At 50.3% G+C, this 26,263-nt stretch overlaps 10 protein-coding genes across 10 annotated transcripts; 6 read left to right on the top strand and 4 right to left on the bottom strand.

Annotated features, from left to right (window-relative positions):
• Positions 1–601: 601 nt before the first annotated feature.
• TRV_07413 (uncharacterized protein) lies at positions 602–841 on the top strand (the record flags this gene model as incomplete). The annotated part of the gene is made up of 1 exon (XM_003018522.1): positions 602–841. One exon carries the CDS (start codon positions 602–604, stop codon positions 839–841), a length of 240 nt encoding a protein of 79 aa, XP_003018568.1.
• A 684-nt stretch (positions 842–1,525) lies between these two features.
• Positions 1,526–6,313, bottom strand: TRV_07414 (Pfs, NACHT and WD domain protein; the record flags this gene model as incomplete). Its single annotated transcript, XM_003018523.1, has 3 exons — positions 1,526–4,411; positions 4,502–6,042; positions 6,124–6,313. The coding sequence occupies 3 exons, from the start codon at positions 6,311–6,313 to the stop codon at positions 1,526–1,528; spliced, it is 4,617 nt and encodes a 1,538-aa protein (XP_003018569.1).
• A 524-nt stretch (positions 6,314–6,837) lies between these two features.
• TRV_07415 (uncharacterized protein) lies at positions 6,838–7,458 on the top strand (the record flags this gene model as incomplete). Its single annotated transcript, XM_003018524.1, has 1 exon — positions 6,838–7,458. One exon carries the CDS (start codon positions 6,838–6,840, stop codon positions 7,456–7,458), a length of 621 nt encoding a protein of 206 aa, XP_003018570.1.
• Positions 7,459–7,978: 520 nt separating this feature from the next.
• TRV_07416 (uncharacterized protein) lies at positions 7,979–8,605 on the top strand (the record flags this gene model as incomplete). The annotated part of the gene is made up of 1 exon (XM_003018525.1): positions 7,979–8,605. One exon carries the CDS (start codon positions 7,979–7,981, stop codon positions 8,603–8,605), a length of 627 nt encoding a protein of 208 aa, XP_003018571.1.
• Positions 8,606–11,827: 3,222 nt separating this feature from the next.
• TRV_07417 (uncharacterized protein) lies at positions 11,828–12,356 on the top strand (the record flags this gene model as incomplete). The annotated part of the gene is made up of 2 exons (XM_003018526.1): positions 11,828–11,998; positions 12,132–12,356. The coding sequence occupies 2 exons, from the start codon at positions 11,828–11,830 to the stop codon at positions 12,354–12,356; spliced, it is 396 nt and encodes a 131-aa protein (XP_003018572.1).
• A 2,521-nt stretch (positions 12,357–14,877) lies between these two features.
• TRV_07418 (Rho GTPase activator (Sac7), putative) lies at positions 14,878–17,455 on the top strand (the record flags this gene model as incomplete). Its single annotated transcript, XM_003018527.1, has 3 exons — positions 14,878–15,070; positions 15,157–15,318; positions 15,426–17,455. The coding sequence occupies 3 exons, from the start codon at positions 14,878–14,880 to the stop codon at positions 17,453–17,455; spliced, it is 2,385 nt and encodes a 794-aa protein (XP_003018573.1).
• Positions 17,456–18,226: 771 nt separating this feature from the next.
• TRV_07419 (amidase family protein, putative) lies at positions 18,227–20,366 on the top strand (the record flags this gene model as incomplete). The annotated part of the gene is made up of 2 exons (XM_003018528.1): positions 18,227–20,029; positions 20,229–20,366. 2 exons carry the CDS (start codon positions 18,227–18,229, stop codon positions 20,364–20,366), a joined length of 1,941 nt encoding a protein of 646 aa, XP_003018574.1.
• A 567-nt stretch (positions 20,367–20,933) lies between these two features.
• TRV_07420 (uncharacterized protein) lies at positions 20,934–22,270 on the bottom strand (the record flags this gene model as incomplete). The annotated part of the gene is made up of 4 exons (XM_003018529.1): positions 20,934–21,052; positions 21,119–21,406; positions 21,469–21,859; positions 21,917–22,270. 4 exons carry the CDS (start codon positions 22,268–22,270, stop codon positions 20,934–20,936), a joined length of 1,152 nt encoding a protein of 383 aa, XP_003018575.1.
• A 390-nt stretch (positions 22,271–22,660) lies between these two features.
• TRV_07421 (uncharacterized protein) lies at positions 22,661–24,371 on the bottom strand (the record flags this gene model as incomplete). The annotated part of the gene is made up of 3 exons (XM_003018530.1): positions 22,661–22,795; positions 22,852–23,614; positions 23,671–24,371. The coding sequence occupies 3 exons, from the start codon at positions 24,369–24,371 to the stop codon at positions 22,661–22,663; spliced, it is 1,599 nt and encodes a 532-aa protein (XP_003018576.1).
• Positions 24,372–25,642: 1,271 nt separating this feature from the next.
• TRV_07422 (uncharacterized protein) lies at positions 25,643–25,894 on the bottom strand (the record flags this gene model as incomplete). The annotated part of the gene is made up of 1 exon (XM_003018531.1): positions 25,643–25,894. One exon carries the CDS (start codon positions 25,892–25,894, stop codon positions 25,643–25,645), a length of 252 nt encoding a protein of 83 aa, XP_003018577.1.
• Positions 25,895–26,263: the final 369 nt, after the last annotated feature.

Consider the following 26,263-nt stretch of genomic DNA (forward strand, 5'->3'; position numbering starts at 1 on the left):
TCCAGGTCCAGATATGACTCAATTGATGGCAGCTCACGCACTGAGAAGCCGTTATGGTGGGGAGCGGACCCGACATATATATTTCTTGCCCAGGGCCAGATAGGCCGTTCATGATACGGCTTTGGAGGGAGGGGCCGTAGTGGACGCCTCAACGTTTTCTCTTTCCTCGTGCGGGAGAAATAGGTCCGCTCACGTCAACGGCAGGGAGGCCAGGGGGAACATGTCAAAGTAATGTTCCTCGACGGTGTGACAGAAGGTTATGTTTTAGTGCATGCACTGGGATTATTGAAACTTTGCCAATCGTCAAGGCTACTACATGCAAAGGAACCCAACCTTCAAGCCCAAGTACCCTGGCCCGGTCACAGCCTCGAGCTGAGGACAGGACATTTGCCCGGGTTGTATTACCTTCCGATTTGGCCTGTCTACTCATCCGGTTCTTTTCGTCAGATATCCGCGGAGTCAATGGCGATCACGCGTCTTTTCAACTAGCCGTTGGATACTCGAGGAATATCCTTTGGATTCAGCCAGCCATGATAGTTGATTCTCCTTGTGTTGTTTTCCATAGAACTTATCCCACAGAACCACCATTACAACTGTAACTATGGCTTTCCCTAAGAATACACCACCGGACTCCCTGATAAGGAGAGATGACGGTAGACGGTTCTGGGAGGGCAAAGATGGAAACGAAGACGAAATGATTGGAACTGGTGAGGCACAGCCAGGAATGTCAGAAGTCGACCTGCAAGGCTCTCGAGAATTTCTCGCTAAGCTGGGGATTGGAACTGGCCCGGGCTTACGAACTCTTATAGATGCCTTGGAAGGAGGTGCAGGGTATGAATAATGAAATGCTCGACTCCCTTTCGTGGCAAGCCTGGTTGCTAATTTCTATCAATTTTGTCCGATGCTGTTGTAGAATCGGGCGATTTACTCAGGGCGTCCTCTTAGACCTCGCTGAGCAGGTTGATGTGATCGAGCCAGTTGTTAAATTTACCGAAAGTCTCCAGGGAAAAAGCGGTGTCCGGGATATCTTCAACGTCGGCTTAGAAGAATGGGATCCGGCTCAGGACGTCGAGTATGATTTGATTTGGAATCAATGGTGTCTCTGCCACCTCACAGATGAGCAGTTGGTTCGGTATTTGAGGAGGTGTAATACAGCCCTCAAAGCAGGTACCGGGCTCCTTATTATTAAGGAGAATTTGAGCATCCGTGGGGTTGACGTATTCAACAGCACTGACAGCACTGTTATAAGGTGAGTAGCCGTTTGACGAGAGTTTGAAATTATGGTCTAGTTATTGATTGAGAATTCCAGAGAGGAAAGCAAGTTCTCAAGTATATTCCGGCAAGCCGGCTTACAATTAGTAAAATCACAACTTCAGCGCGGATTCCCTAGAAACCTTCTACCCGTGAAGATGTATGCGCTTAAATCAAGCGAAGTTTGAGATAATCAAAATTGCAGAACTGCTATGTTGATCATAGCAATGCTGACATGAGTTAATGAGATCATCACTCGTTTTCAAAGGAGTACTCAACTCAAAAATTTGGATATCTCTTTGGTACGGGACCAGTTTGGGTGATGTGAAGGAGTTCGACCCCCAATATCTGTTGCATATTTTTCTGCTCCACAGTCTAGCATGAGCTGCAGAATCTCCAGGGTTCCAAACCAGGCTGCTTCGTGGAGTGTAGTACCTTTCCAGCCAGGCCAGATACCGTACCCTCTAGCTTCAGTGTTTGCACCAGTTTCGATTAAAAATCCTATTTCGTCGTGGTTTTGTCTCATAATCGCATTGAAGAGAGACTTGTCTTTGTAATCCTGCGCCGGGTGATTTAAATGACTTATGACCACTCGGGTTGCAACATTCCACTTCTCTGCCAGAGCAAGAGCAATTTTTGTTTTCCTCTGTTGCATCGCATAGAAAAGAGCAGTCCGTGAATGCTTGTCTTTTGCGTTTTGGTCTACTTCTTTGTCTCTCAAAAGCTGTAGCACGAGCTGCTCATTATTGCTCAAAACAGCAAGATGTAGAGGTGTTCGACCGTCTGAATCTGATTCCCTCCTCATTGTGACGTCGTAATTCTGCATGGGTGACCCAGCAGCCTCCTGTTCCGAAGAGATATCACCGTCCTGCGTGGGCGGGGCGCTTGTCGCTTGCGCGGAAGCGCTAAGCTCATGGAACGGGATGATAGGCGGCGCTTGCCAACCCTCCGCCATTGGCTCGTCTATCATCCAGTTTTCTTCCACCCGCGGAGACGGGAATATCATATCTGGTTTGAATTCTAGCACAAACACCTTTCCAGCCTCAGTGCCAATGGCAACTGTCGATTCGAATACAGCACTGCAAAGTAGATTGTGTTCAGAGGGCACACGCATCAGATTTTGACCGTGGCAAGTTATCCAAGTCAAGTCAGGGCTCATACCGTAGCCATACCAGATTGTCTGTCCGGTTTTGGGCTGTAATAATGAACCGAGTGCGACTCGCCCGATTTTAGTAAGTAGATAAGAATCTGTCGGGTCGAAGGACACAGTATGAAGAAGAATTCTTGCATTGATACCAGCGATGCACTTGCCTGTGCTGGTCTCCCAGATCCTCAGAGTCTCATCAGCTGATGTCGAAGCGAGGAGCTTGCCGCTATGTGAAAAGGCGACGGCATTGACCGAGTCCTTATGACCATGGAGAACGCGGGCGCAGACACCCGTACGGACATGCCAGATTCTGACTGTCTTATCTGTTGACGTTGATGCAACGAACTGGCTGTCGTCCGAAAAGACTGCTGAATTAACCCAACCATCGTGGCCATTCAATACCCATATGCATTCTACTTCTGCAGTGCTCCAAATTCTGACAGATTTGTCGCGTGATGAGGAAGCGATGTACCGGCCATCTGTTGAAAACACGGCTGTTCCCACTGAATCAGTGTGGCCTTCGAATAACTGTATGCACATGCCAGTGTCAACCTCCCAGACCCTAACAGTATGGTCGCCCGAAGAGGATACAAGTAGACTGCCATCAGGCGAGAAATCGACAGAATTGACACAGTCCTCGTGGCCTTCTAGGGTTTCCTTGCATTCGCCTGTAATGATGTCCCATATCCTGGCGGTTTGGTCGCTTGAAGCAGAGGCTAAGTGAGTATCACTTGAAAAACATAGCCCATTGAGCATATCCTTGTGGCTTCCGAGTGTATGCATATACTCACCCGTGGTTGCGCTCCAGATCATGAGCGTCCAGTCGTCTGATATCGATGCTATGTATTTGCCATCACGGGAGAATGTTAACGAATCAACCCATTTATCATGAGCACTGATAACTCGCATATTTTTGCCAATAATACTCATATCCCAGACCTTGATCGTACGGTCCGAGGAGCCAGATATCAGGCGCTGGTCGTCCGGGGAAAATGCTAGAGCGGTCACTGTCCAGCTATGACTCCGAAGTGTCTGTTCACATTTGCCATCACTGTCCCAGATCTTAATGGATGCATCGTTGGACGCTGATGCGAGGTACTTGCCATTGTGAGAGAATGCTACGGAATTGATCCAGTTGGTATGGCCTTGGAGTACTTTCACACAGGAGGATGTAGCAACATCCCAAATTCTCACAGTTTTATCACTTGATCCCGAAGCAAGATATACGCTGTTTTGTTTGAAGGATATTGAATTAACCCAGTCGCTATGGCCCTTGAGTATTGTAATGCATCTACCATCATCGACATCCCATATTCTGATAGTTCGATCACTTGAGGCTGATGCAAGGTGACGTAGGCCACTTTTGTGCGAGAGCGCTAGAGCGTTAACCCAATCAAGGTGGCCTTTAAGAGTTCGAACACACTCGCCCAAGGTAATATTCCAAATCTTGATAGTGCGGTCGCACGAGGCGGAAATAAGAAACTCCTTGTCATAAGAGAGAACAACCGATCTGACGTGATTCTCGTGGCCCCTGAGGGTCTGCAGGCACTTTCCCGAATGGGCTCCCCAGAACCGAATGGTTTTGTCGTTTGAAGCGGAAACTAGCAGGTTATTGTCGTGTGAGAAAACTAAGGAGGTAACACAGTTACTATGGCCTTTGAGGGTTTTCTCCCATTTCCCGGATACCGCATCCCAGATTTTAATGGAATAATCGCTTGAGGCTGATGCAAGATGTTTATGGTCGTGGGAGAAAACCACCGATCTGATTGTATCATTGTGGGCTTCGAGTGTCTGGAGACACGCACTCCAGCTATCTTCCATTATGGGGTATGTTTTCATCCATTTTGGCTCTTCCATTCGAAATGACTCCTTGATGACACTCTTCGCAGGTATGAAGACGAGAGCTGAGGCATATGTTTGAAGCGGCGCATTCTCAATCAGCACCTGGTTGTATAGAACAAACCTTCGAGCATCTTGGACAAGCGTCAGAAAATTAGGGTTGGCACCCAGGTCCTAGAACGATTAGTTAATGATTCAAGTATGTTCAAGTATGCTGTGCTGACTGCTGTGAACAAATATCGTGTTAAGTTGATGACAACTTACCTCAAGTACTGCTTCGAGCTTCTCTACGGCAATTATGCCTGCTCGCATCCGCCTCAATAGACTCAGAGATTCAAGCCAATAGAGAAAGAGCTTTTTAAGAAATTGGTAAACAATATTATCGCCTCGACTGAGGAAATCCCGGCATTTTTGTAGGTTCTTTGTGTAGGCTTCATGGAGATGGTGGGCCCAGTACACGCAAGAGTATCGGACAGCCTTCAGAGGATCTGGGTCAGGCTGTTCCATCTGATTGATGGCCAATCCGGGTCGAGATTGAGCATAGATGTCCCGTCTCAGCGTCCGCATCAAAGTCGTAAGTGACCGTAACGAAACGCTATAGTGAACATCAGAGATTCCAGACGGCATGATTTTAGTGGAGGCATGAGTCTGTAGGTACTCCTTTGCTGATTGATGTACGAAATAGATAGTCTCTCGACGAGTGATCAGGAACGAACCGCAAAGCTTAATGATATCCTCGAGCCACTCAGTGTACCCTGAGATATCACCTTCGAGCTCAATTAGAGAAGGAAGCTCGGCAAGTGTAATGGGCCGATGAGCAATCATTGCGATGGCGAGTATGCTTTTGCAGAAGTCAAGATCATTATCATCTAACTTCAGCATTTGGCCAAGCATAACTCCATACATATCCTGCAGCCCAGGGGGGAATTTATGCAATTCGGCGCGCGTATTCCACGGCTTGATACCCGACAGGCGCTGACACACCAGAGCTACCCAGAGGAACGTTTCGTTGGCGTTTTCTTTCAAATATTTCCGAACCTCCTCTTGCACTGCACGGCTGTATCCTTTGGCTCTTGAGAGTTGACCCACTTTATGATCGATATATGTGTTAACGGCGGTAGATATCAGCGCATCGTTTTGGTCGAGGCTGAGGTGGACTTTGTGTTCAAAAGGCCCTAATACCTCCTTGATATCGTATAGGTTGCGGCTGGAGACAATCCACTTGACACAATTGGATGGTGTCGATGATGTCTGGCATATAAGGTCTAGTAACTTTCGTAAATCTGTTTGACACTCGTCGAGCGCATCAACAATTAGGTATATTGGCTTCGTCGTCTGGATCGACAGCATGTTTCTGAAAACATTGGATAGGGCGAAGAAGTTCTCTGGGTCTGCGAAAAGCGTTCCGCCACTGAGACTATATCTTTCCTGCAAGTATTCGAGAAATGATCGGTGTTGGAGAGCAAGAAGGTAGATTAAGCCCCGGAGCATAGTAGTAGCGTTGTTAAGCTGCGAATCGCCTTCCTGGAAAAAGAAGAAAGATGGAGGAATATGCTTAACACCGGGGTTACTCAGGTGGTCAATGATGCCGCAGAGAAGCATAGTCTTCCCCTTGCCTGGACTACCGCTGATCCAGAACACGCCGCTGCCCTGGTCACTGCGCCATTTCTTAAAATCCCCAAAATCAACAATCCATTCGTATGATTTAGTCAGAAGGCCACCCTTTGTGTCCAGGATACGAGACTTGTCGTCGCGAGGGTCTGTCAACCGCAAGTCCTTGAGAAACTCGAGGTTTTCGCCCTTGTCTAGAGGTTGTCGCTGTCAACAAGGCTTCACGAAGGAGAGGTTTATAGTAGAGTGACTGAAGCGTATAAAGTAGTCCTCACCTATCCGGTTTTCGGTGATGTTAATTTGGTCGGCAACATACTGCCTGCCGGTGGAAGTATTATTGTATTGAGAGCCGTCGCCATCATTATTGTATTGGTTATCTTTTTTATCCTCAAGTCGCAAGGATTTGGCCGAGTTCGCTAGATCGTCACTCGGTCTCCTCTTCAGATCTATATCGAGGGTTGACATGTCTAGAAACTGCTCATCTCTGTTATTCCTTATGGAGGTTTCTTTGGGTGAGGAGTTAAGTCCATATCTCAGCTCAGACGAGGTTGCAAATGGTAAATCAAATCCGTGCAAGGTGAAATTTTGCGAGGCCCTACAATCAGGTGAGAGCAGGTACTCAGTGAGTTAGCCTGTCAAACTATCAAACTACCCAGGTCTTGAAGAAACTACCCGGCCGGGTTGGGATGACCAATAACAACAGAACGCAGACGGGACGTTGGGCTCCGTTTGTTTTTGCACGGGTCATCGATGTGATTGTCGTAAGCGTAAACGGATTAGTGATGAGGCTGCAGCTGCAAGCGATAACTGTGAACCCATGCCCCAATAGGGACTGAGACACCTGATTCCGCGGGGGCTATGCCACGTCTCTAAGCCAGGGGGAGGGAGGGGAATATAAGGCCAAATAACATGCGAGTGTTAGATGAAAAGCTGGAAACAGTTCAGAATCCAAGCCCAACAACACCCTTATTCCGTTGACATACCCAAACATGAGATCCACCAAGTTCGACGACCTGATCTCAGGCACGATCGCCTCACTGGGAGCAGCAGCCGGGGCGTATGATATTATGAAGAATGACGTTGACCTCCCCGCAACTTTTCATAAGGGAGGGCAGCAAATCTGCCGTGTCCAGCAAGCACTCCAGGCGATCGTAAATATAATGAAGTGGCGGGATCTGGCGGGAGATATCATGCAAATTATTCCCTCGCTCGAAGACAGCAGCAAGAAAGCAAAAGCGCTAGAGGAGATACTCTCAGAGACCGCTTCTCAGCCTGAATCGTCGAGGAAGAATCAATATATTACTGCTGTACGCAACAAGGGGCCCGAAAACACCATAGAGGCACTGCTTCTGGGAATGATGCGAAACACAGTTGTCCTGGCGGAGGACGAGGCCATCAAAGGGGCTGTTGAGGAGCAGGTCAGAGGATTGCATGGAGCAATGGAAGAACTATCAGCAATGGAGCCGTCTGTGCCTGTCGAGGCGGGAGAATCTCGCTTCTCCCACTTTGGTTCTGGTGGCCAGTTCAATAACGCAGGGTCGGGTAAACAGTTCAACAACACTGGTGGTGGTCGCCAGTACCAAGCCGAAGTCATGTACTTCAAGGACTAGTTAACCGCATGGGGGTTGTTGTATGAATTGAAATATGTGATTTTGACGAAAGGTTCGAAGTATTGTCTGCGCTTGATGTCTCCTATATATTCATTTTTGACTTGTTGTATGAAAGCGCAAGTTTTTTGGTAGGCAAGATATCTGCAGGTATGGAGGAATTCTCGTCCGAATCTAAGCCCTCTGTTGCTAGAACAAGTCATACTCAGAATGTATCCTTAATGATAGGATGGGTTGCTGCCAGAGATGTCTTCAGCTGCGACATGCTGTGAAATGTACTGCATCGTGCTCGAACTGCAGACAACCTGGACACCACTATCTCGAGCGAACTCAATCTTGGCATCGCTGGCTGACGTGGCAGTGTGCAATACAATGATCCCAGAGCACAGCCGCCAGTATATATATGAAGTCTTCTAACTTGGTAGAGCAGACAATGTTTGTACGCCTATACTCCTGCTAGACTTAAGCTCTAGGTGGGCCTCATTCAACTTCTCTCCCTATTCTATCGCAGTCAACAATAAACATGTCGGGTATCGAGGTCATAGGACTCATATCCAGTATTATCTCCATAGTCGACACAGCTGTTAAGATCCACAATGCTCTCAAAGACGCCGATCGCCTCCCACGGGCTTTTCAAGAGGTTGCATTAAGGCTTCCGGTCGTCACAGACACCCTCACGGCTGTCAAGGGCCATCTGGAAGAGAATGGCGTTGATGAAGCGACCTTCCGGGCCATCATGCCCGTCGTCCAAGCCTGCGGTGAAAATGCCGAAGCGCTGAAGGATATGCTGCAGGAAGTCACGGTGTCCCCCGATCACTCGAGGCTTCAGCGGTACCGTCTTGCCATACGCAGACTCGGCAAGGGGTCCCAGGTAGAGGAGCTCATGAAGGCGCTCTTGGAAAACGTCCAGTTGCTGGCAGGAAATCGAGCCATGCAATCTGCCACAGGCGCTCAAGTTGGCGAAGTGCTTGAAGCCATACATGCACTGTCGGAAGTGCCTCCATCAGCACCGGATACTCCTGGGTCCATGACCTTTTCTCACTACGGGACAGGCTCTCAATTCAACAACGCGGACAGCGGGACCCAGAACATCAACACAGGCAGCGGAAGGCAGTATGTTGCCAACTCGATGACGTTTGGGGCGGATTGATAAGTGACTGCTGGGTTAAGAAAGGATTTGCAAATATATATTTCATCAGAGAGTAGGCAATAATTCAGGGTATCATTTTAATATCGAACTTTCTTGCCGTCTGAAGCAACAAAGTGATTTTATCCTGTAACCTCCAATCAAAGATGTGTGCATGTTTGAAATTTTATGATTGGTGAGAATTGCTAACCGTAATTGGTTAAATATTGTTGTATCTCTATCATCTTATTGACCAGACTCTGTGCTGTTATTGGTCAGAAGTAAGCTTATATAATTAGCGCCTTGGCAATTGTTCTATTCTTACGGACTTCAATGGACTTCAAGGCCTCAAGAATACAATACCTCCCACCGCCAGACACTGTACAGCGCGCAGCCATATTCTATACGAGAGAGGTCAAGATAGTGGCCTTAGGCTGTCAGTCACCCCCCGCGTCTTGCCATGGGAGACGGGTAAGAGGCGTTTAACACGGCTTACTAGTGCTCTTTGACCCGCGGGCAATTTCTAGAGGCTCGAGGATGTCCGTCCTGATGAGTACATAAGTATATACTTACGCAGGGTATACGACAAGATGTAGATCTGGACTGGGAGAAGGATATCTGACAAGGCCGGCTGGTGGTAGCATGACCACGGCTGTGGTGTCCTTTACGAGAGCTTCTCGATCATCCAGCGCGGACCAGAGGAAGCTTCGGTACGTTTTCTAGAGGACCACAGCCGCGGGGCTTGACGGACATGACGAGACCAAGGGCATGCCAACGTCGGTCAATGCCGATAAAGCAGCTCGATACTGACATTTGGCCCGGTGAAAATGTATAGTGGTGGGTGGGTGACCAGCAATATAGATGAAGAGAAAGATAACGCCCAGCCTGAGAGAGTTGAATCAGGCTGTGAACGTGCAGAAACGACTGTTAAATTCGACAATTTCTCAGGCCCGACGATGGTCCCAGATAGTTACCCGGCTTTGGCTCCAGACAGGAATCGCAGCCTTGCATTGCATATCGGCAAAAAGATCCTGTCGTCCTCCCAGCCGGACAGTACTGTAATGTGTGGCCTGGTCTGGGGAGGACAGTTTGGATCCCGCAGGAGCCAGAAGACTCAATTGTAAGCACGGCCTCATTCTTCAATTGCTGGGTGGAGAGCGCGATTCGAACTTCCAGTCTGCTCTGAAATCACCCCGTGTGCATACGTGCGATTTGGTAGGGTTCATTGGCTTTTGGCCTGATCCAACGAGCCTTGCGCTGGTTCATGAACGCCCTGTAGGTAGGGATGCAATGTTCCCAATGATCCAACTTGTCCAGTTATTCCAAACCCCGGCTCTCACAGAGTTATGGTGTCTGCTTCCCTGCTCCCAATGATCCCCCTTTTTCCCATCCAACAGTTTGCAGTCTTAGTTTAGGTGTGAGCTGACACCACAAGACCAAGAGCAGGGAAGTCAATCGCAGTTGGAAAGCGGTGGGTACAGTCACTAACTAGTTAGTTACCCCATACACACATAAAAAAAAACAGCAGAGTGCTTATGCGGCAGCCTCGGACTCAGCAGGGGCTGCAGATGCTGGACTCTGATATTCATAGTACATGCCAGAGTAGTATGAAACTGTCCACCACCCATGGCCGCTTTTGTTTCAGCTTCCAACAGATGATATCTGTCGCAACAATGACCTCCGAGCCATCACTGGCACAGAGCAGACTGGAGCAACTACCTGCGAACCCGTTGTGTCCTCGGCAGGTTAATAGCCATTATTGCCTGTGATATTGCATCACCTTTACTCGCCTAGTGGAACAAGCTAAAGAAGGTTGATCTAGAACGTCTCGGGACAACAGAAGAAAATAATGGGGCTTCTCAACGAGTTTAGTTACCTATATGTGCGGCACGATATTACGTTCTTCAGGAGGCGCCATCGTCAACTACATAACGAACTACTCCGCACACAGCGTGCGAATAGCATCGTGTTGGATCGTCGCTGTCTACGGATGCGGGGATCAAATCAGAGGTCTGAAGCAAGCAGAACAGCGATCGACTATCAATCCATCACCACCATCATCACTTGCAGTAGGACGCTTCGGGGTTTACCAGGGCTCGTATCCCCTTGGCTGCCGTTCAAAGACGCACCATGACGGTCCCCACTCGTGTTTCCTCCCGCCCATCACCATCATCAGCATCTTCCCCAAGACCAGCTTCCCCAGCGCAGTGCAACCTTGCAGGGGGTGTTTTGATGCTATAATTATTCATACTCGCTTTCCGGCCACGCCTTTGCTTACACGACCACGACGGGGCAGAGGGAGCTCGTCGTACCAGTACACTCACCTGGACCATGGGAGCATGATACAGACCTACCCTTGAAGCCCATCTAGGCTGGCCCTTTCTTTCTTTCTTTCGCCCAATTCCCATGTCTGGAATAGTGCATGTACGTATGTAGATGCTTTTGGTCGCTCCGCTCGCTGTGTCCCCGAACTACAATTGCAAGGGATGCCGTCGTATCTCCAGATCGACCCGTCGAGGAGTGGAGGAGGATGAACGGGTACTTTTTTTTGACTGTGGAATCACCCTTTTCTGAACCCTGCCACAAGAGGAAGACAGACTGACCAGGGTTCGTCAGGATACAGACGGGTTCTGCTCACGCTGACTTACTTGCACTGCCATGTTTAACTTTCCAGGATGCGATCGGGCGCGGTGGAAGAGTGCTGAGTTGGTTAGTGGCATCCTTGCCTGCCAGGGGTAAGTACTTTAGAAGTGGGAAAGTGAGAGGAATTCTTATCCACGCCATTTTCATATGGGCCAGGCGGCTGAGCGGGAGGTCCGTCCAACAGCAGCAGATAGAGGGGGGAGGAGAAAAGCGAAGGGCCATGCGGTTCGTTATAATAGTTAATACCAACGACTCCGGGCCCCAACTGGCTACGTACTTATCTCGTTGTACTCCGTGCCTGGAAAAATAGTTGCTTCTGCCGGACCAATTGTTTGCTCCGGTTTCCATGTAGGTCCTTACAGGTGGAATGATAGGAGTACGTACCGTAGCGCGGGATTCGTTTCCTCGTCTGCATATGCGTGTGTGCGTCTCCGAGCGTATGTAGGATGGTAATAATAGTAAAAGGAATAAGAATAACAACTACGTGAGCCGCACTTTCTGCTCCCCGTTCTTCGTGGAGGTGCAGGGCAGATTGATCATTCATCTTCATCCGACTCGGCCTACTGGTTCAGCAGTGGAATGATCGAGCTGGTCTAAAGGAAGATGGTGGATCTTGGGCGTCCAACGGCCGATGTGCCTAGTCGGGGATACCAGCTGTGGGTGACGGACGTGGTTGTTGTGATTGTTGCTGGCGTCTTTGTGGCTATCCGTCTGGTCTCGAGATATCTGAGGAGCGGAATCCAGGTCGACGACTGGACTATTCTGGCAGCTCTGGTATGTTGGCCTGTATTGTGTTTCTCCAGTGTCCTTTCTCTGCTAACATGTTGCAGGTGCTGTCGGTGCTGTTCTCGACAACGCAGAATGTCGGTATGTTGCGTTATAACCTGGCCTGGACGTCTATATCAAGGTGACTGACATGTCTGCAGCCGTTGGGTATGGATTCGGCAAACATGATTGGGATATAACCGACGAGCAGGAGAAGAAGTCTCTCAAGGTAAGCATCCATATCATCATCATCACCATCATCATCACCTTCAACAGCAGCCAGAATGCAGCTCTTGCTAACGGGTCTGGTCTGGCAGTGGATTCTGGTCGCTCAAGTGCTATACAAGCTGGTGATTTGTCTGGCTAAGGTGTCCATCCTGCTGCTGTACTTGAGGATCTTCTACGTGCACCAGTACTTCAGGCGGATATGCATCTGCCTGGTCGTGTTCACCATTCTCTCGGGCATTGCCTTCATCCCGCCGACGATCTGGCAATGCTCGCCCGTGGAGGCTTACTGGGACAGGTCGATTCCACACACCTGCCTGAGCAGCTTTCCCAACTGGCTCTCGTATGCGATAATCAACATCACGACAGATGTGATACTGCTGGTTCTGCCAGTGCAGCAGATTCTGCGTCTGCAGCTGACGAAGCGAGACAAGATTGCCCTGGTACTGGTGTTCCTTCTGGGATCATTGTAAGTAGCCCAGTTGGCTGTTGATAGCCGTTGACAGAGCAGGACTGACAAGGAGACAGCGTGTGTATAACCAGTATCTACCGGGTGACTTTGGTCGCAACATCTTCCGGCACCACAGACGTGACATGTAGGTATTCCTGACATGGTTTTCAAGGGAGGACATTCGGGCTAACAACTGGGGCAGGGGCAACGACGCCGATATCGAGCTGGAGTGCGGTGGAGGTCAACTCGGGCATCATCTGCGCCTGTCTACCGATGGCCCGGCAGACGCTCTCGCACGTCTTCTCATGCTGCCTGCCTCCGCAGACCACGAAGAACTCGTCCATCTCGCCATCTCAGGGCTACAACAACAACTCGGCGCACTTCTCTCGCATCTCACGGGGCAGCAAACCGGTCTCTGGCTCTGGACTCAACCGCACCGGACACCCGTGGGAGTACCACCCACGCATCCATGACGGGGTGGTGCTGACATCGATCCAGTCAGACAGACACCGGCACCTCCGTCGCTCGGACAGCGAGGAGGAGATGCTAGGACAGGATTGCTATCTGGGTAACGGCGGCGGGATAGTCAAGCGGACGGATGTGTCTATAATCGAGCACTCAAGGGCAGGCTAGCGGCCAGCTGCAGCAGCTCATAAGCTGTTTTAATATGCAACTTGCACTTCTTTTCCGACAGAGCAGATCCAGACCCAGACCCAGATCCAGATCCAGAGGCAGACGGCTGCCTGCAAGATGTACGGAGTAACAGAACATCCTCCATTATTCAATTCCTTCAATTCCCCGACGGACGAGGGCGGACGAGGCGCGGGAGGATGCATCTTGACCCTGGGATGGGCTCACCGGGGGTGGGAACCAGCCAGATATAGGTCAACGCCCGGCCAGAACCAGCGAATATCGACGGAAACAGACCCAACAGCGGTCCGGGAGTGACCAACGGAGTCTCCAGGTCTCCATCCAGACGCGGAGGCGACGAAGCTGCTGGAGCCTGACAGCAATATCAGACAGCCGCCCATCCCCAGGTCGTATAAGCTGAGAGAATAGAGAGAGGAGAGGTCAAAAGGCCAACTGGGAGGTCGTAGGAGGACTGAGAGGGAGAAGCCGGCCTTCTCGACGCTGAGATAGACGTAATAGAACCCTTTAATGACACCCTGTATATCGAGATTCTGTACAATATCATCGCCGTCTCTTGAGTGTGTCTTCCCCCCCTGAGCCGTAGAAAGCGACTGCCTGGCCACCCGCAACCGCGATCCTGCGTCTTCCGCTGCCCCGAGTCGACCTGCAGCGTCGTCTCTGCCGCCCCCGAGAAGCGTCTCTGGCTTGATCTGGCCTGGCGCTGGCTCGCGGTTCACTCTCTGCTGCCGTTCCGTGGTTGACCTGGCCTGAACCGAACCGCCGTCTGCGTCTCGTCCCTGTCGGCCCCCAATAACCCCCAACGACGGCCAGCTTATTCACGATCCCTGCGTCGAAAACGCTCATTCTGCTCTAATTCCTCTCCTTCGTCTTCGTCTTCGTCTTCGTCTGTCATTTTCGTCTTGTCTTCTGGCCTGTCGTGTCTCTCATTAAGTCTCGCCCGTCTCCCACTTTCCAGCGTCGTCGTCGTCGTCACCTCCAGCATCACCACCAGCAGCAACATCACAACATCCAGGCCTGCTGAGCCCCTTCGCCCCCAAAGAGAACCCCGTCCGGCCCTCACGCGCAGAGATAAAAGAAAGAAGACGGCCTGAAGCAAGAGAGGCTTCCCCCCCCCCCGGAGACAGCTGAGACGCCACAGAGGCCAGGCCCAGCGCCCGCCCGCCCCCAAAAAGTGCTTTTGCTGCCGTCGTCGACTTTCCTTCCGCGTCTCTTCTCGTCCGCTTCTCTCTGACTGACTGACTGACTGACCATCATCCACCGACGAACGCCCGCCGATGCGACTCGCTGCCAGACACTCGACTCGACCGTGAAGCGAGGCCTCTGCCGTCAGCTCCCCTTTCTGCCCTCTCCGTCTAATCTGCCTCGTCCCGTCGTCTCTCTCGAGGTCCGCCGTCTTCCCCGGATCTGTCCTCCCGCCACCTCCAGGCGCGTCCGCCGGGAACCACCCAGCCGAAGAAACATCCAGAGAACAAGCAGAAGAAGGAGAAGAAGAAGAAGAAGCGATACTAGATACTAGATTAAGAAGCGATAGCGTGTTACTGTCTGGTCCGGCCAGTCTATGATGGCGCACTCGCAGTCACAGTCGCAGTCCCAGGCGCCGCAGACCAGCGCGCAGGAGGCTTCAGCTACATCTACGCCATCCCCAGCAGCCTCTGGCCTGGTGAACAGCAGCACTGCTGCTCACTCTCCTCCTTCAAAGAGAGACCTGGCCAGCTGGTGGAGGCAGTTCAAGCGCAGCACAAAGAAGGACGCAGGTACGTCTGTTTCTGTTTCACTGGCTTCTCTTCTGCTCTCTTACAGCCCTCTGTTAGTGCCTGTTAACTGACCTCTCTTGCGCTAGCCCCCCAAGCACCCCCTTCTGGCATCTTTGGCATCCCCCTGAACGTGAGCATCAAGTACGCCAATGTGGCCATCTCTCTCACTGGCGATGATGGCAAGAGCTTCATCTACGGCTATGTGCCTATAGTAGTGGCAAAGTGCGGGGTCTTCTTGAAGGAGAAAGGTGAGATTGGCATCCGTTGCTTTTTCTTCCTACTCATCTTGATATTTGATATCATTTCTTGATATGACTGTGATAATACCTATGATTGATATACTAACTGGGTGTAGCCACCGATGTCGAAGGCATCTTCCGGCTGAGCGGCTCTGCAAAGCGCATCAAGGACCTCCAGGAGATATTCAACTCCCCAGACCGCTTTGGAAAGGGACTCGACTGGACCGGCTACACCGTCCACGACGCCGCCAACATCCTGCGCCGCTACCTCAACCAGCTGCCAGAGCCCATTGTGCCCCTGGAGTTCTACGAGCGCTTCAGAGAACCGCTGAGACATCGTCAGGGGCGTCCGGACGGGGAAGAGGCTGCCATCCAGGTCGACCAGGAACATGGTTTCGACAGGGAGGCTGCCGTCATTGCCTACCAGCAGCTCATCAAGGAGCTCCCGCCGCTCAACAGACAGCTGCTGCTCTACATCCTCGACCTCCTGACCGTCTTTGCCTCCAAGTCCGACCTCAACCGCATGACCGCCGCAAACTTGGCCGCCATCTTCCAGCCCGGAATGCTCTCTCACCCTTCCCATGACATGTCCCCCCAGGACTACAAGCTCAGCCAGGATGTGCTTGTATTTTTGATTGAGAACCAAGACAACTTCCTGTTCGGCATGACGGGCACCGCAGCCGATGCCCAGACCGTCCAGAACATCCAGGGCGGCATGTACCCTCCTCCCTTGCAGAAGACTACCATCAGACGCTCTGCCTCCAACGCCAGCGGAGGTGCAGACAGCCTCAGAAAGTACGAGGCCCTCCGACGGAACATGTCTGTCTCCTCGAGGAACTCCAATGGCAACGTTACCGGCCCCAGCACCCCCAATTCCAACTCAAAGGGCGGCGGACTGCAGCGTAGCAACACCGTGCCTTCAAAGAGAGCTCCCGGCTTCTCGCCTTCCAGCACATTCGCTCGACAGCAGGCTGCCACTCCGCCTGCAGCTGGTCTCTCTGCACCACCACAGCTCCAGATGACACCCGTTGTCAAGGGTTCCCCAGCACAGGACATCACCAAGGTAGCTGAGCATCCAGAACCGACTACTACCACTACTGAACAGCCTGAAAATGGTGCTCCTTCGACTGCTGAAGTTGTGGAGACAGCTCCCGCTACTGAAGCTGCTGCTCAGATCTCCCTGCCTGTTCGGAACATTGAGGCTGCTCTCCCCGAAGAGCCTGCTAAGACCACAACTGAGCCTGCTCAAGCACAGCCCGTGGAATCTACCAAGTCTGACCACCCAGCCGAGCCAGCACGCGCTCCACAGCTTGCTGAACCATTTGAATTCACCAAACCACCCGAGCCAGCTCCCTCTCCAGCACCAGCTCCCGCACCAGCTTCGGCACCAGCTCCGGCTCCGGCTTCTACTCCTCCTGGTCCAGATTCTACAACGCAGCCAGCTACGGCCGGCCAACCTGCTCCTGTCGAGCAATCCCAGCCCGCTCAATCTAGCTCTACAGCTCATCCTATCCCAAAAGCCCAACGGCCAAACCACATTGACGCACCTCCTCCACCACAGCTGGACCCGGCAACACACAAGCCAACCACCATCACCCCAACCAGAGAACGCAAGCTAGCCTCTCTGTTCTCCTGGACCAGTCCCCCCAGCGGCGAGAGGAGAGACGCCAACAAGCTCAAGAAGAAAAGACGCATCCCCGGAAGCGCCAGTGAAAGCGCCCAGAGCTCTACCGCCTCCCTCCCCCATGGCTCCCAGACTGGCTCCGACGAGGCAACCCCCACGAAACAACAGCAGCAGCCATCAACCTCTCAGCCAACAACTTCTTCCAACCCAGAAGACTCCACCGTCGCAGATGAATCCCACGTCTCTACACCCAAAGTCTCCAATCCGCCCCTCTCCCCTCTCGTACCAGTGCGTAGCGCCTCTACGACTCAAAGCCACACCAGCCTGGAAGTCAACTCGCCTCCTCACCACCACACCTCTCTCACCGACCGCATGCTGAGACCTCGTTCCCGCACTCCTTCTCCAAACTCCCACTCCCTCTCTGCAACGGACCAGTCTGACCTCGAAGAGTCGTCTAGAGGTGACAAAAAGGACAAGCGACGAAGCTGGCGTTTCCACCTCGGCAAGAAATCAGATGATTAACGGATTCTCTTTTCTTCGGCTTTTTCTCTCCTTTTTTACTCTTTACTTTTTCTTTGGTTTCGTCTTCTTTCACTTAATTTGCACCCTACGGCACGGCGAACCGGTTTAGCATATCGTTCAATGATGGAGTATCTTTCAATTGGTCGTTAACGGCGGTCGGATCGGATCCTTTTCACTCTTCCTTCCTTCAATAATCTACCCTGGCCCGAGAAGTCTTCTATGGCCACCGTTGACTCTTCTTTTTCCATTCCTTTCCTTTCCTTTTCCTACCTTTCTTTTGTTGGTCTCTTCACTCTACCCTGTTTTTCTTTGCTTTCCTTTTTCTACTTTTCTACTTTTTGTTACCTCCCTTTCATACGCGTCTATTTGATCTTTCGATTTTGCCTTACATCACTTCACCTTCTTGCTTCATGTCAGATTCCCAATTCCCATTCTTGCTTGCCTGGCCTGGCCTTTAAATATTTCTTCCCCCCTTTTTTTTTGACCCTTTGATTCTACCCTGTTTTATTTCTTGCTTTTCCCCCCTGGCTAGAGCTGAAGACACTTTTGTTCTCGTGCCACTGCGTCGTATATCTTAGTGATAATATTTTTTAAATAGTCACATACCCGATTAAATACTTTGATAATTGAGATGTACTAATGTTTAAATCTCGACTTGACTCGTAATCTTTCGACTTGAACCCTCTCTCAAACGTCAAAAGCTGGGCTTTATCAAAATCGTACCTCTGCTACACCATATATACCAACTTGGTTGCCATTTAACGTAGAGCGATGCAGATGTTTCAAAGCTCGTTTCTCCCGGCATGGACGGCTATTCAGTCAATATCAGACATCTTCGGCTTCCACTCCCCAGCCGTCTCTCGATTCAACCCAACCGAAGCCACTATCCAATCTGTCCACAAAGCTCTATTCGCAAATATATCCAACCCAGAGACTCGACTGACATGCCGCGAGGTAGTAACGGCGTTTCTCACCCAGATAGATACATATAACCCCCGTATAAACGCCATAATAAGCCTAGATGCAAACTCCCTTGCTGTCGCGGACGACCTGGACGCATGGCTTCAAGATTCCCTAGAGGATGATGATGGCTCTTATACCCCCGACAATACCAGCAGCAACAGCTGGAGCGATATAACGTCCCTCATGCCACTATACTGCATCCCCGTGCTATTAAAAGATAACTTCGACACAGCCAACCAGTCCACCACCGCAGGATGCGCAGCGTTATCCGGCTCCCCGCCGCCCGTACACGATGCTCCCGTCGTCAAGGCCCTACGTGAGGCCGGTGCAGTGATACTCGGCAAGACAAACATGCATGAAATGGCCCTTGAGGGCCTCACAGTGTCATCTCTCGGCGGCCAGACGCTGAATCCCTACGATACCACCAGGACGCCCGGCGGTAGCTCAGGCGGTACCGGAGCAGCAGTGGCGTCTTCGTTTGCGGTGTTTGGCCTGGGTACGGACACCGTGAACTCGCTGCGTAGTCCGGCGAGCGCAAATGGCTTGTTTAGTCTACGGCCTACGCGTGGTTTGATTTCGAGGGCTGGTGTGCTTCCCGTCTCGTATACGCAGGATACCGTTGGGCCGATTGCGAGGTGCGTGTGGGATTTAGCTGTGAGCTTGAACGTTATGACGGCGGGTGAGTGGTTTGACGAAAGGGATAATATGACTGCTTTGCGACCGCGGCATGTTAGGGGTTTGGATTATACTGCTTCCCTATCTAGGTACCAGGGGGAGAATGGTGGTGAAAGTCTGCTGGGTGTCAAGTTCGGGTTGATAGAGGGATTCATGAACCGCGCTGATAACTCTGAGACAACGCCCGTCAACAAAGCTATGGATGCGATGGTGTGTAGGCTTAAGAAGGCCGGCGCGATTGTGATACCCGTTACTGACTCGATGTATAATTCCACTGCGATATTGGGCTTGGATGTTCAAGCGTATGAGTACCGTGAGATGGTGGACGCTTATCTCCAGGGTCTACACGGGGAAGAATCAAGAAGCCCACGGACAATGGCAGACTTGTACTCTGAAATAGATAACGAGCAAGACTCGTTCCTGGTTATCCCACACCAGTACGCCTTCGTTCAGTCTGCACTCGTCTCATCTCCCCTGAACGTCTCATATGCTCAAAAGCAACTTGCTATCAACGCCCTGACACTGTCGGTCAAACGGACGTTCTCATCCCTCAATCTCGATGCATTGATATACCCCCAGCAACAGAATTTGCCTGTTAAGATAGGCTCGCGGAACCAATATGGTAGAAATGGAATACTTGCAGCTTTGACGGGGAACCCTGTCGTCACTGTACCTGCTGGGTATTCGAATAGGGATATCTTCCGGAATATACCATCTGGGGTACCGATTGGTATGGAAATCATGGGTTTGCCATGGGAAGAAGAGAGACTTTTAAGCATTGCTGCGAGAATCGAAGCGTTGGAAAAAATCAGAAGGCCTCCCGTGCTTAAGGCAAAGACTAGGAACGCTGATGCTGGAAAATGGATAGAGAGTGTCCCGAAAGTAGTTCCTGATAGGAAGAATATTCATAACATGTATCCCTTAGGGGTATATAGGGTAAATTGATATAGTAATATAGTAATATTGCATATCAGCTCTCATCACTCCTCTTGATATCCGATGTTAGCGATGCATCATTTGATCACTTTGCAAATTGCTATTCTTTGATCCGTAGAACACCAGCCAAACATCAGTATGACACGAGAATACATCAGTCTCGCCTCCAGTAGTCGAAAAGAAATCAATATCTCATTAGAATCATTTTCATGGTCTGTCAGTATATCCGAAACATCACATCCGAGAAGCTGCTGCATTGCTTCCATCGACCATAGCAAAGGAGAAGTTCCCTTTCTCTTCATATGAGCAGACCTTGTCATTTGTCCAGCTACGCTGAGGCGAATATCTGTTCCAGTGGTAGGATTGAACATGGGAGGGAAGCATGATATCATCCCCGTTTCGTCAACGATTGAGCCAACCTAGGGGATGAGAGATTAGCAGATGCAGTGGGGTATCACTACTTGGTTCCAACGGAATCAAGTCTTCATATAACTAGTTAGGGATTCGTATCCACAGTTTCATCGAGATACTAAATGATACCATCGTTAATCCAAAAGTTTTGTGAACAACTCACTATCTGCGGGTTAAGTCTCAGCTTGACTTCTAATTCACACTGCCCACACAAAGCCTCGTTAGAGTTGGAGAAAATGGGAACATTGCAGCTGTAACAGTAACAAGGTCAGAAGCCTGCCAATCTGGGAATATCATGTCCATATAAAGCCCTGGAAGCTCACCATTCGGCACAGAACAGGCAATTTTGCTTGTAGAGGGCAGCCAAGTTAATATCAAGTAGCACTACTGATATATATCCCATGAATTCTCAAGGAGGGTTAGCTTGTGTTTGTCCTAGAATATTCACCTATCACATACCACTTCGTGTGGAATTGGCGCTAGAAGTGAACTGTTAGTAAAACAACATGCATCCATCATAGAATGAGGAAAGGTAAGCATACAATTCCTCAATATCCGCAAGAGTGAATTTGATTTTCTGGACTGAACTTTCAAACTCCTCAACATTGAATACTATTAAGTGTAAATATTAGTGTACCCGTCCCGCACGTTGAACCTAGGATCTCAATCCGAACTTACAGTCAGTGGGAAACGGGGGATTGACTTGCTCGGCTCTCCGTGCAGCAAGTCTTTTCAGTTCCTCTGCCTCGACGCTTTCGGGATCAACGTCAACTAGAGTAAAGGAGGTTAGGTACAACCGCGATCCAGGCTTCCAGCTCGCATTGGATATCAAAAGGACCGTGGAGTTGGGTATCCATTTCACCCCCGATTTCATAGCTTCTCCATAAAGGCCAAGGCTGGCTCTACTGTGTCCATCTGTAACTCCTACATCAACGGTAGGAACGGTCTGGTTACTTGAATTGGTTGCTGGAACATAATGCTGTGTTAGAGCACGCGTTGACCTGCATGAAGGAACGAAACGGACGTACTCTCACGGACAGGTCCAACTGCATAAACGTATACTAGGACTTTCGTTGGTTTGCCCATTGAGTGCTTCTTTGGAGCATCAACAAGTGAATCCACTTGAAATGGATATCTGTACCCCATTGGGATACGGCCTATGATGCCAATATCACCTCGTTCGTGTATTTTGATACCACATCCTTGGTCTTTCTCCGGGAAGATACTGGCCATCAAACTCAGTGGGAAGTTCTCTGGAGGTGTAGACGGGGGAGTCGCTGGTTTTGAGAGAGTAGAAGATAAATCGGCCTTTACGTGTCCTTTTAACTGGGGTTTAAATGGGGAGATATGTGTTACCCATATGGAGACGAGCTTCCCCAGTCGAAGGTCATAGGTAGTATCAGCATACCACAGCTTGACCTACAGGTGCATAAAAGGTCAGTAGATAGTAATCCAATTTTCTGATGGCAGTCATACAAGGATATAACCTGTATCATCTCTGAGAATAAGTTTCAAGCATCCCCTAGCCTGTTGACTTGCTATTGGATCACTGTCCGATTTTGAAGGTTTCTTCTTCTTTTTACTTGACTTGCTGATGCTTTCTGCATTATCATCAAAGTATATATTGGGCTGATTGTATATATTCACAATTCTTGCATCAAATGCGACTCTATTAGGTCCCTTTTTGAGGTCACCCAGAGAAGATACGGCATCGTATGGCCGTGATGACCTCTTCGAACTGATGCTCTCGTCTTGGTCTGGGGTATCGTGCTTCCTCTTAGACCCAGCACCAGTAACACAGAAGTAATCAGGTATCTTTGAGTTAGCCATGGAGACTTTCTCTCTCTCTCTGTGCAAGTGAAGATGATGTCGTTTCTTGAAGCTGAAGTTGAAGTCGAGAAGAAAAAGCCCCTCATCGGTTGATTACCATTTTAGGACGGATCACATAAGCAAAAGAAAGAGAAGGATAAAAAAGGGTCAATATGAAGATAATTTCAATTTAATTAGCTGGATGTTGAATTCCAGCATAAGATGGCTGTTGGGCCTGCTGAAAGGAGTGGAGAGCGGACGTAGCTAACAGTTACTACTAACTAACATAGCACAAGAATAACCCCGAGAGACATTAACCACCTCTTCACCATCTATTGGGACAACGTTGTTATCTCAAAATGGGAACGTAATCATATACGAATGATGATGGTATCAATTAATAACAGCTACTTAGCATAGCTTGTGCTCGAGAGTCATGTCAGACTCTGGCTGGAGACCAACACAGGCACGGAAGATGTTTGTGACGGCAGCACGCTGCTTAGCTAGAGCGTTGACAACAGGGGTTCCTGGGGGAGTCAATGGGGCCTATGAAGCGTTAGTTGGACCCTGATAAGACAAGAGGGAAAGTATTGAAGACCCACCTTCAACATGTAGCTGAGGATGCTAAGGACGCTGTGGAAGCCCTTATATTCCTCACTCTCGGCAGACTTCCAGCTAACACGGGTCATCATCTCCGCGATAACAACGAGATCGATGATCAGAGGGGAAGCAAGGAGGGAGTCTTCACAGACGTTGAAGATGCTGATGGTCTGGTGGCCACCCATGAAGATCTCGGCGTAGTACTCGTCGAGGGCACGCTTGTTGTCACCGACAGCAGGCATGTACTTGATAACAACAGTGTGGTCTGGGTGCTCGCCCTTCTTGTACAGAACAGAGTTGGCGGCAACCATGTCGTCAACGACGTTGGACTTGGAGATCTCCTTGGATCGGAACTGCTTCTGGGAGCTCAGGTTCATGCCATCGTTGTTGCCGAGATGGTTGTAGCTGGCAATGGAGGTGAGCTTGATACCGGCACTGATCAAGAAGTCAACGAGGGCAGACTTCATCTTGGTCTGGCCGGACTGGAAGTCATCTCCACCGATGAAGGCACCCTTCTTCAGGGCAAGCTCCATGGCTCCAGGGACAAAGGTGTTCTGGGGAGAGCCGTTGATGAATGGAGCATTCTCAAGAATAGAAGCCACGGCGAAGATGGTTGATGGAGAGACTTCTTCGTGTCCTTCCTTGATAGCCTTGAGAAGGTTGTCAGCGGTATCATTGACACCTTCAATGACTTCTGCGTAACGCTCGGTGTTAGCAGTCCACATAACAAGAACCTTGTCGAGTTCATTGGCAGCCTTGAAGTCACTGTCTGTATGTTAGCACATCACCCAAGTCAGAGCATCTAAGTATAGGTAACCCACCGAATGTCCTGTTGGACCTTCTCAACATGCTCCCAGCAAGCCTTGGAGCCAGGAAGGACGTTATCGGCACGCTCCTCTTGGTTGGCAGCAATGAAGTCAGGGTAGTAGACACTTGGAAGTGGCTTGATGGCAGCCATCTCGTCATGGATCATGGCCTTGAGAGTGGGCTCAAGCACCTGTGCACGGTCCATGGCATCGGCAAGGTTCATACCGCTGATGTCCCAGCCGCCAATAACAAGGTCATTGGGATGGACCATGGGGAGCATGTTGTTGAAGGGGATATTGATTTCTTCTCCAGTCTTCGCATCGGTTCCGAGCTTGACAGTAGAGGCCATGATGAGGGAGCCGTAGTAGTTGGCAGAACGCTTTCCCTCACGAGTATCCCAAGTCAATCCACGACGGTTGGCAATGATACCAGCCGTGACGGTAGATCCGTTGTTTCCACCCAGGCCGATAAGCATGACACCGGTCTTGCTGACCTTGCGGTCGACCTTGAAGTCATAGACGGTTTCCTTGGGGGTTGCAACGAGTTTACCGTCCTCGGACTTGGTCACGGCAGTCGTACGGTAGACATACTTGGTGTTGATCTCGTCGTCGGTGTAGACAACATTGGGAGACTCGACCTTGAAGATATCAACCCCGTGCGTGGGGACCGACCCGTTAACAGAGCCATTGGCAGCTGCATCCGCATGTGGAGCCATTGTTCAGTCTGGTGATCTTTTTCTTGACTAAACCGAAGAATGGATTTATAGAGAATTGGCAGGATGAGGACTCTCCAAGTAAAGCCGAGCTGGTAGTGCTTCAATTGCTTTGCAGATGGCCTTTACTTGGTATGGGGAGCGTCCGATGCTCCTCCACGAGCGGATGAGCGTCGGCTTCCGTTAAACGGGTGGTGCGACCTGCAGACAAGAAGTTAGCCATTGGATTCAACGTATGTCAACACCGTCAAAAGACCCTTTCAAGGCCTTCTCCCCGGCTGTATATCTCGAGCAGCAGAGTCACTCACGATGGCAGCAAGTTGGAAAACGTCTTGGCGGTATTGACGGATCAGCTTCTAAAGAGAAGAAGTGATCGAGCGAGGGGCAAGCAAGAAACGTGAATTGACGTCTTCAGCAAGCCGAAGAGGTCTATACTGGGGGTTTGGAGGGTTTGCCGGTGAATCTGAAGCTGGTGCTGGAGTTGGTGAAGTCGATGAAGTTGTTGGTTGTGGTGAAAAGTGGGAGAGGCGGGAAAGGGGCGGGCGGTTTAGGCCCTATTTATCCTTTCTTAGTCCCAACGTCCGCCCTCTGCCCTCCATCGTCCATCGTCCTCCCGGCTGTTTAGAGAGAGCCCAAGGGAAAAGCAAAGAAACGAAAAGAGGATTCCCCACGTCGGAGAGATCAGGATGCGTTCTCTGGCCCTTGCTCCCTGCTCGAAAAAAGCTGTTATTAATTGTGACCTTAGCCTATGCCGTCTCGCGCTGCAGCCCGCTTTTCGCTCGTTCGTCTGCATCGATAACTTAACTATGGCCCACCGATGCAGCCATTGAACTGAATTTATGCCGCAGGCTTGTCGTTCTCCACGGTGACAGCCCGCATGCTAGCCCGTTATTCAATCTCCGGCTGCCGTAGCTTGCTTTCCTGTGTCCGTCAAAGGCCGACGTTGAGGGCTCACGAGAGCAGTGCCAGTGCCCCTCGTCTGCGGGTTGTTGGAGTTATCGATAGCGCACCGCGAGGGCTCAGGCCATTGGCCGGGGGCAGTTTAGTGGCTTGATATGCAGGCACTAATATTGGTCCAATGCCTGTCAAGCTCGCACATCCCTGATGGCACACCGACTGAAGGGTTCTTGTCGTCCTCGGTTGGTTCCCGTCTTTATTCTGCTGCCTGCTGGGGTGGGTTAACTCGTTACTAAGGAGTGGAAAAGTGGTTGTGGAGATGAGAATACCCGAAGGATTATTGTCATCTTCCAACCCTGCTGTTCACGCATAAATGGTTATGCAGGGAGACCGGGAATTCTCTGTTCATGTTCGTTGTCTCTTCCTGACATGCCGATATCGCCTTCATCTCCGGAGTAACAAACGGACACCTGCAGGAATAAAGCAGGCAGCAAGGCAGTGATGAGACTGGAGTCCGAAGATTTTCCCTTGATCTTCATTGCTTTGAGATACTTTCGACTGGCCTGATGAGCTGTTCCATGCAGGTATCCTTTCCTTCCTTCGATATCCAGAGCGATATTCTTGGACATTGCCTATTTTAACAGATCACCATTTTTTTTCAGTCGTGTCTGAGGGTGTACGACTTGAGTTTCTTCATTTCTGGGGCGTTTGTGACTTCCCCGGGATCAGCAGTCATTGCTCAAGAAGTGATCGTGAGGGTTCTGCCTAAACCAGGGGACCTACTTACATACATTAAATCACTCCAAAACGTCTTTCAGTGACTAATTGATGTCCCACAAGCCACTGGAAGACTTTCATATGGAATTTCATGTAACTGGAAATCAGTTACTCATACGATTAATGCAGAGTATATGAGTAATGATCGAGTAGAAGGGCCTATGCCCTTCTATTCAATTCATCAAGTGGCCATTTTTGATGTCCAGCCGCATAGTAATGAT

The sequence above is a fragment of the Trichophyton verrucosum genome (genome assembly GCF_000151505.1).
Source record: "Trichophyton verrucosum HKI 0517 chromosome Unknown contig01006_1.f1.exp, whole genome shotgun sequence".
Lineage (NCBI taxonomy): Eukaryota > Fungi > Ascomycota > Eurotiomycetes > Onygenales > Arthrodermataceae > Trichophyton > Trichophyton verrucosum.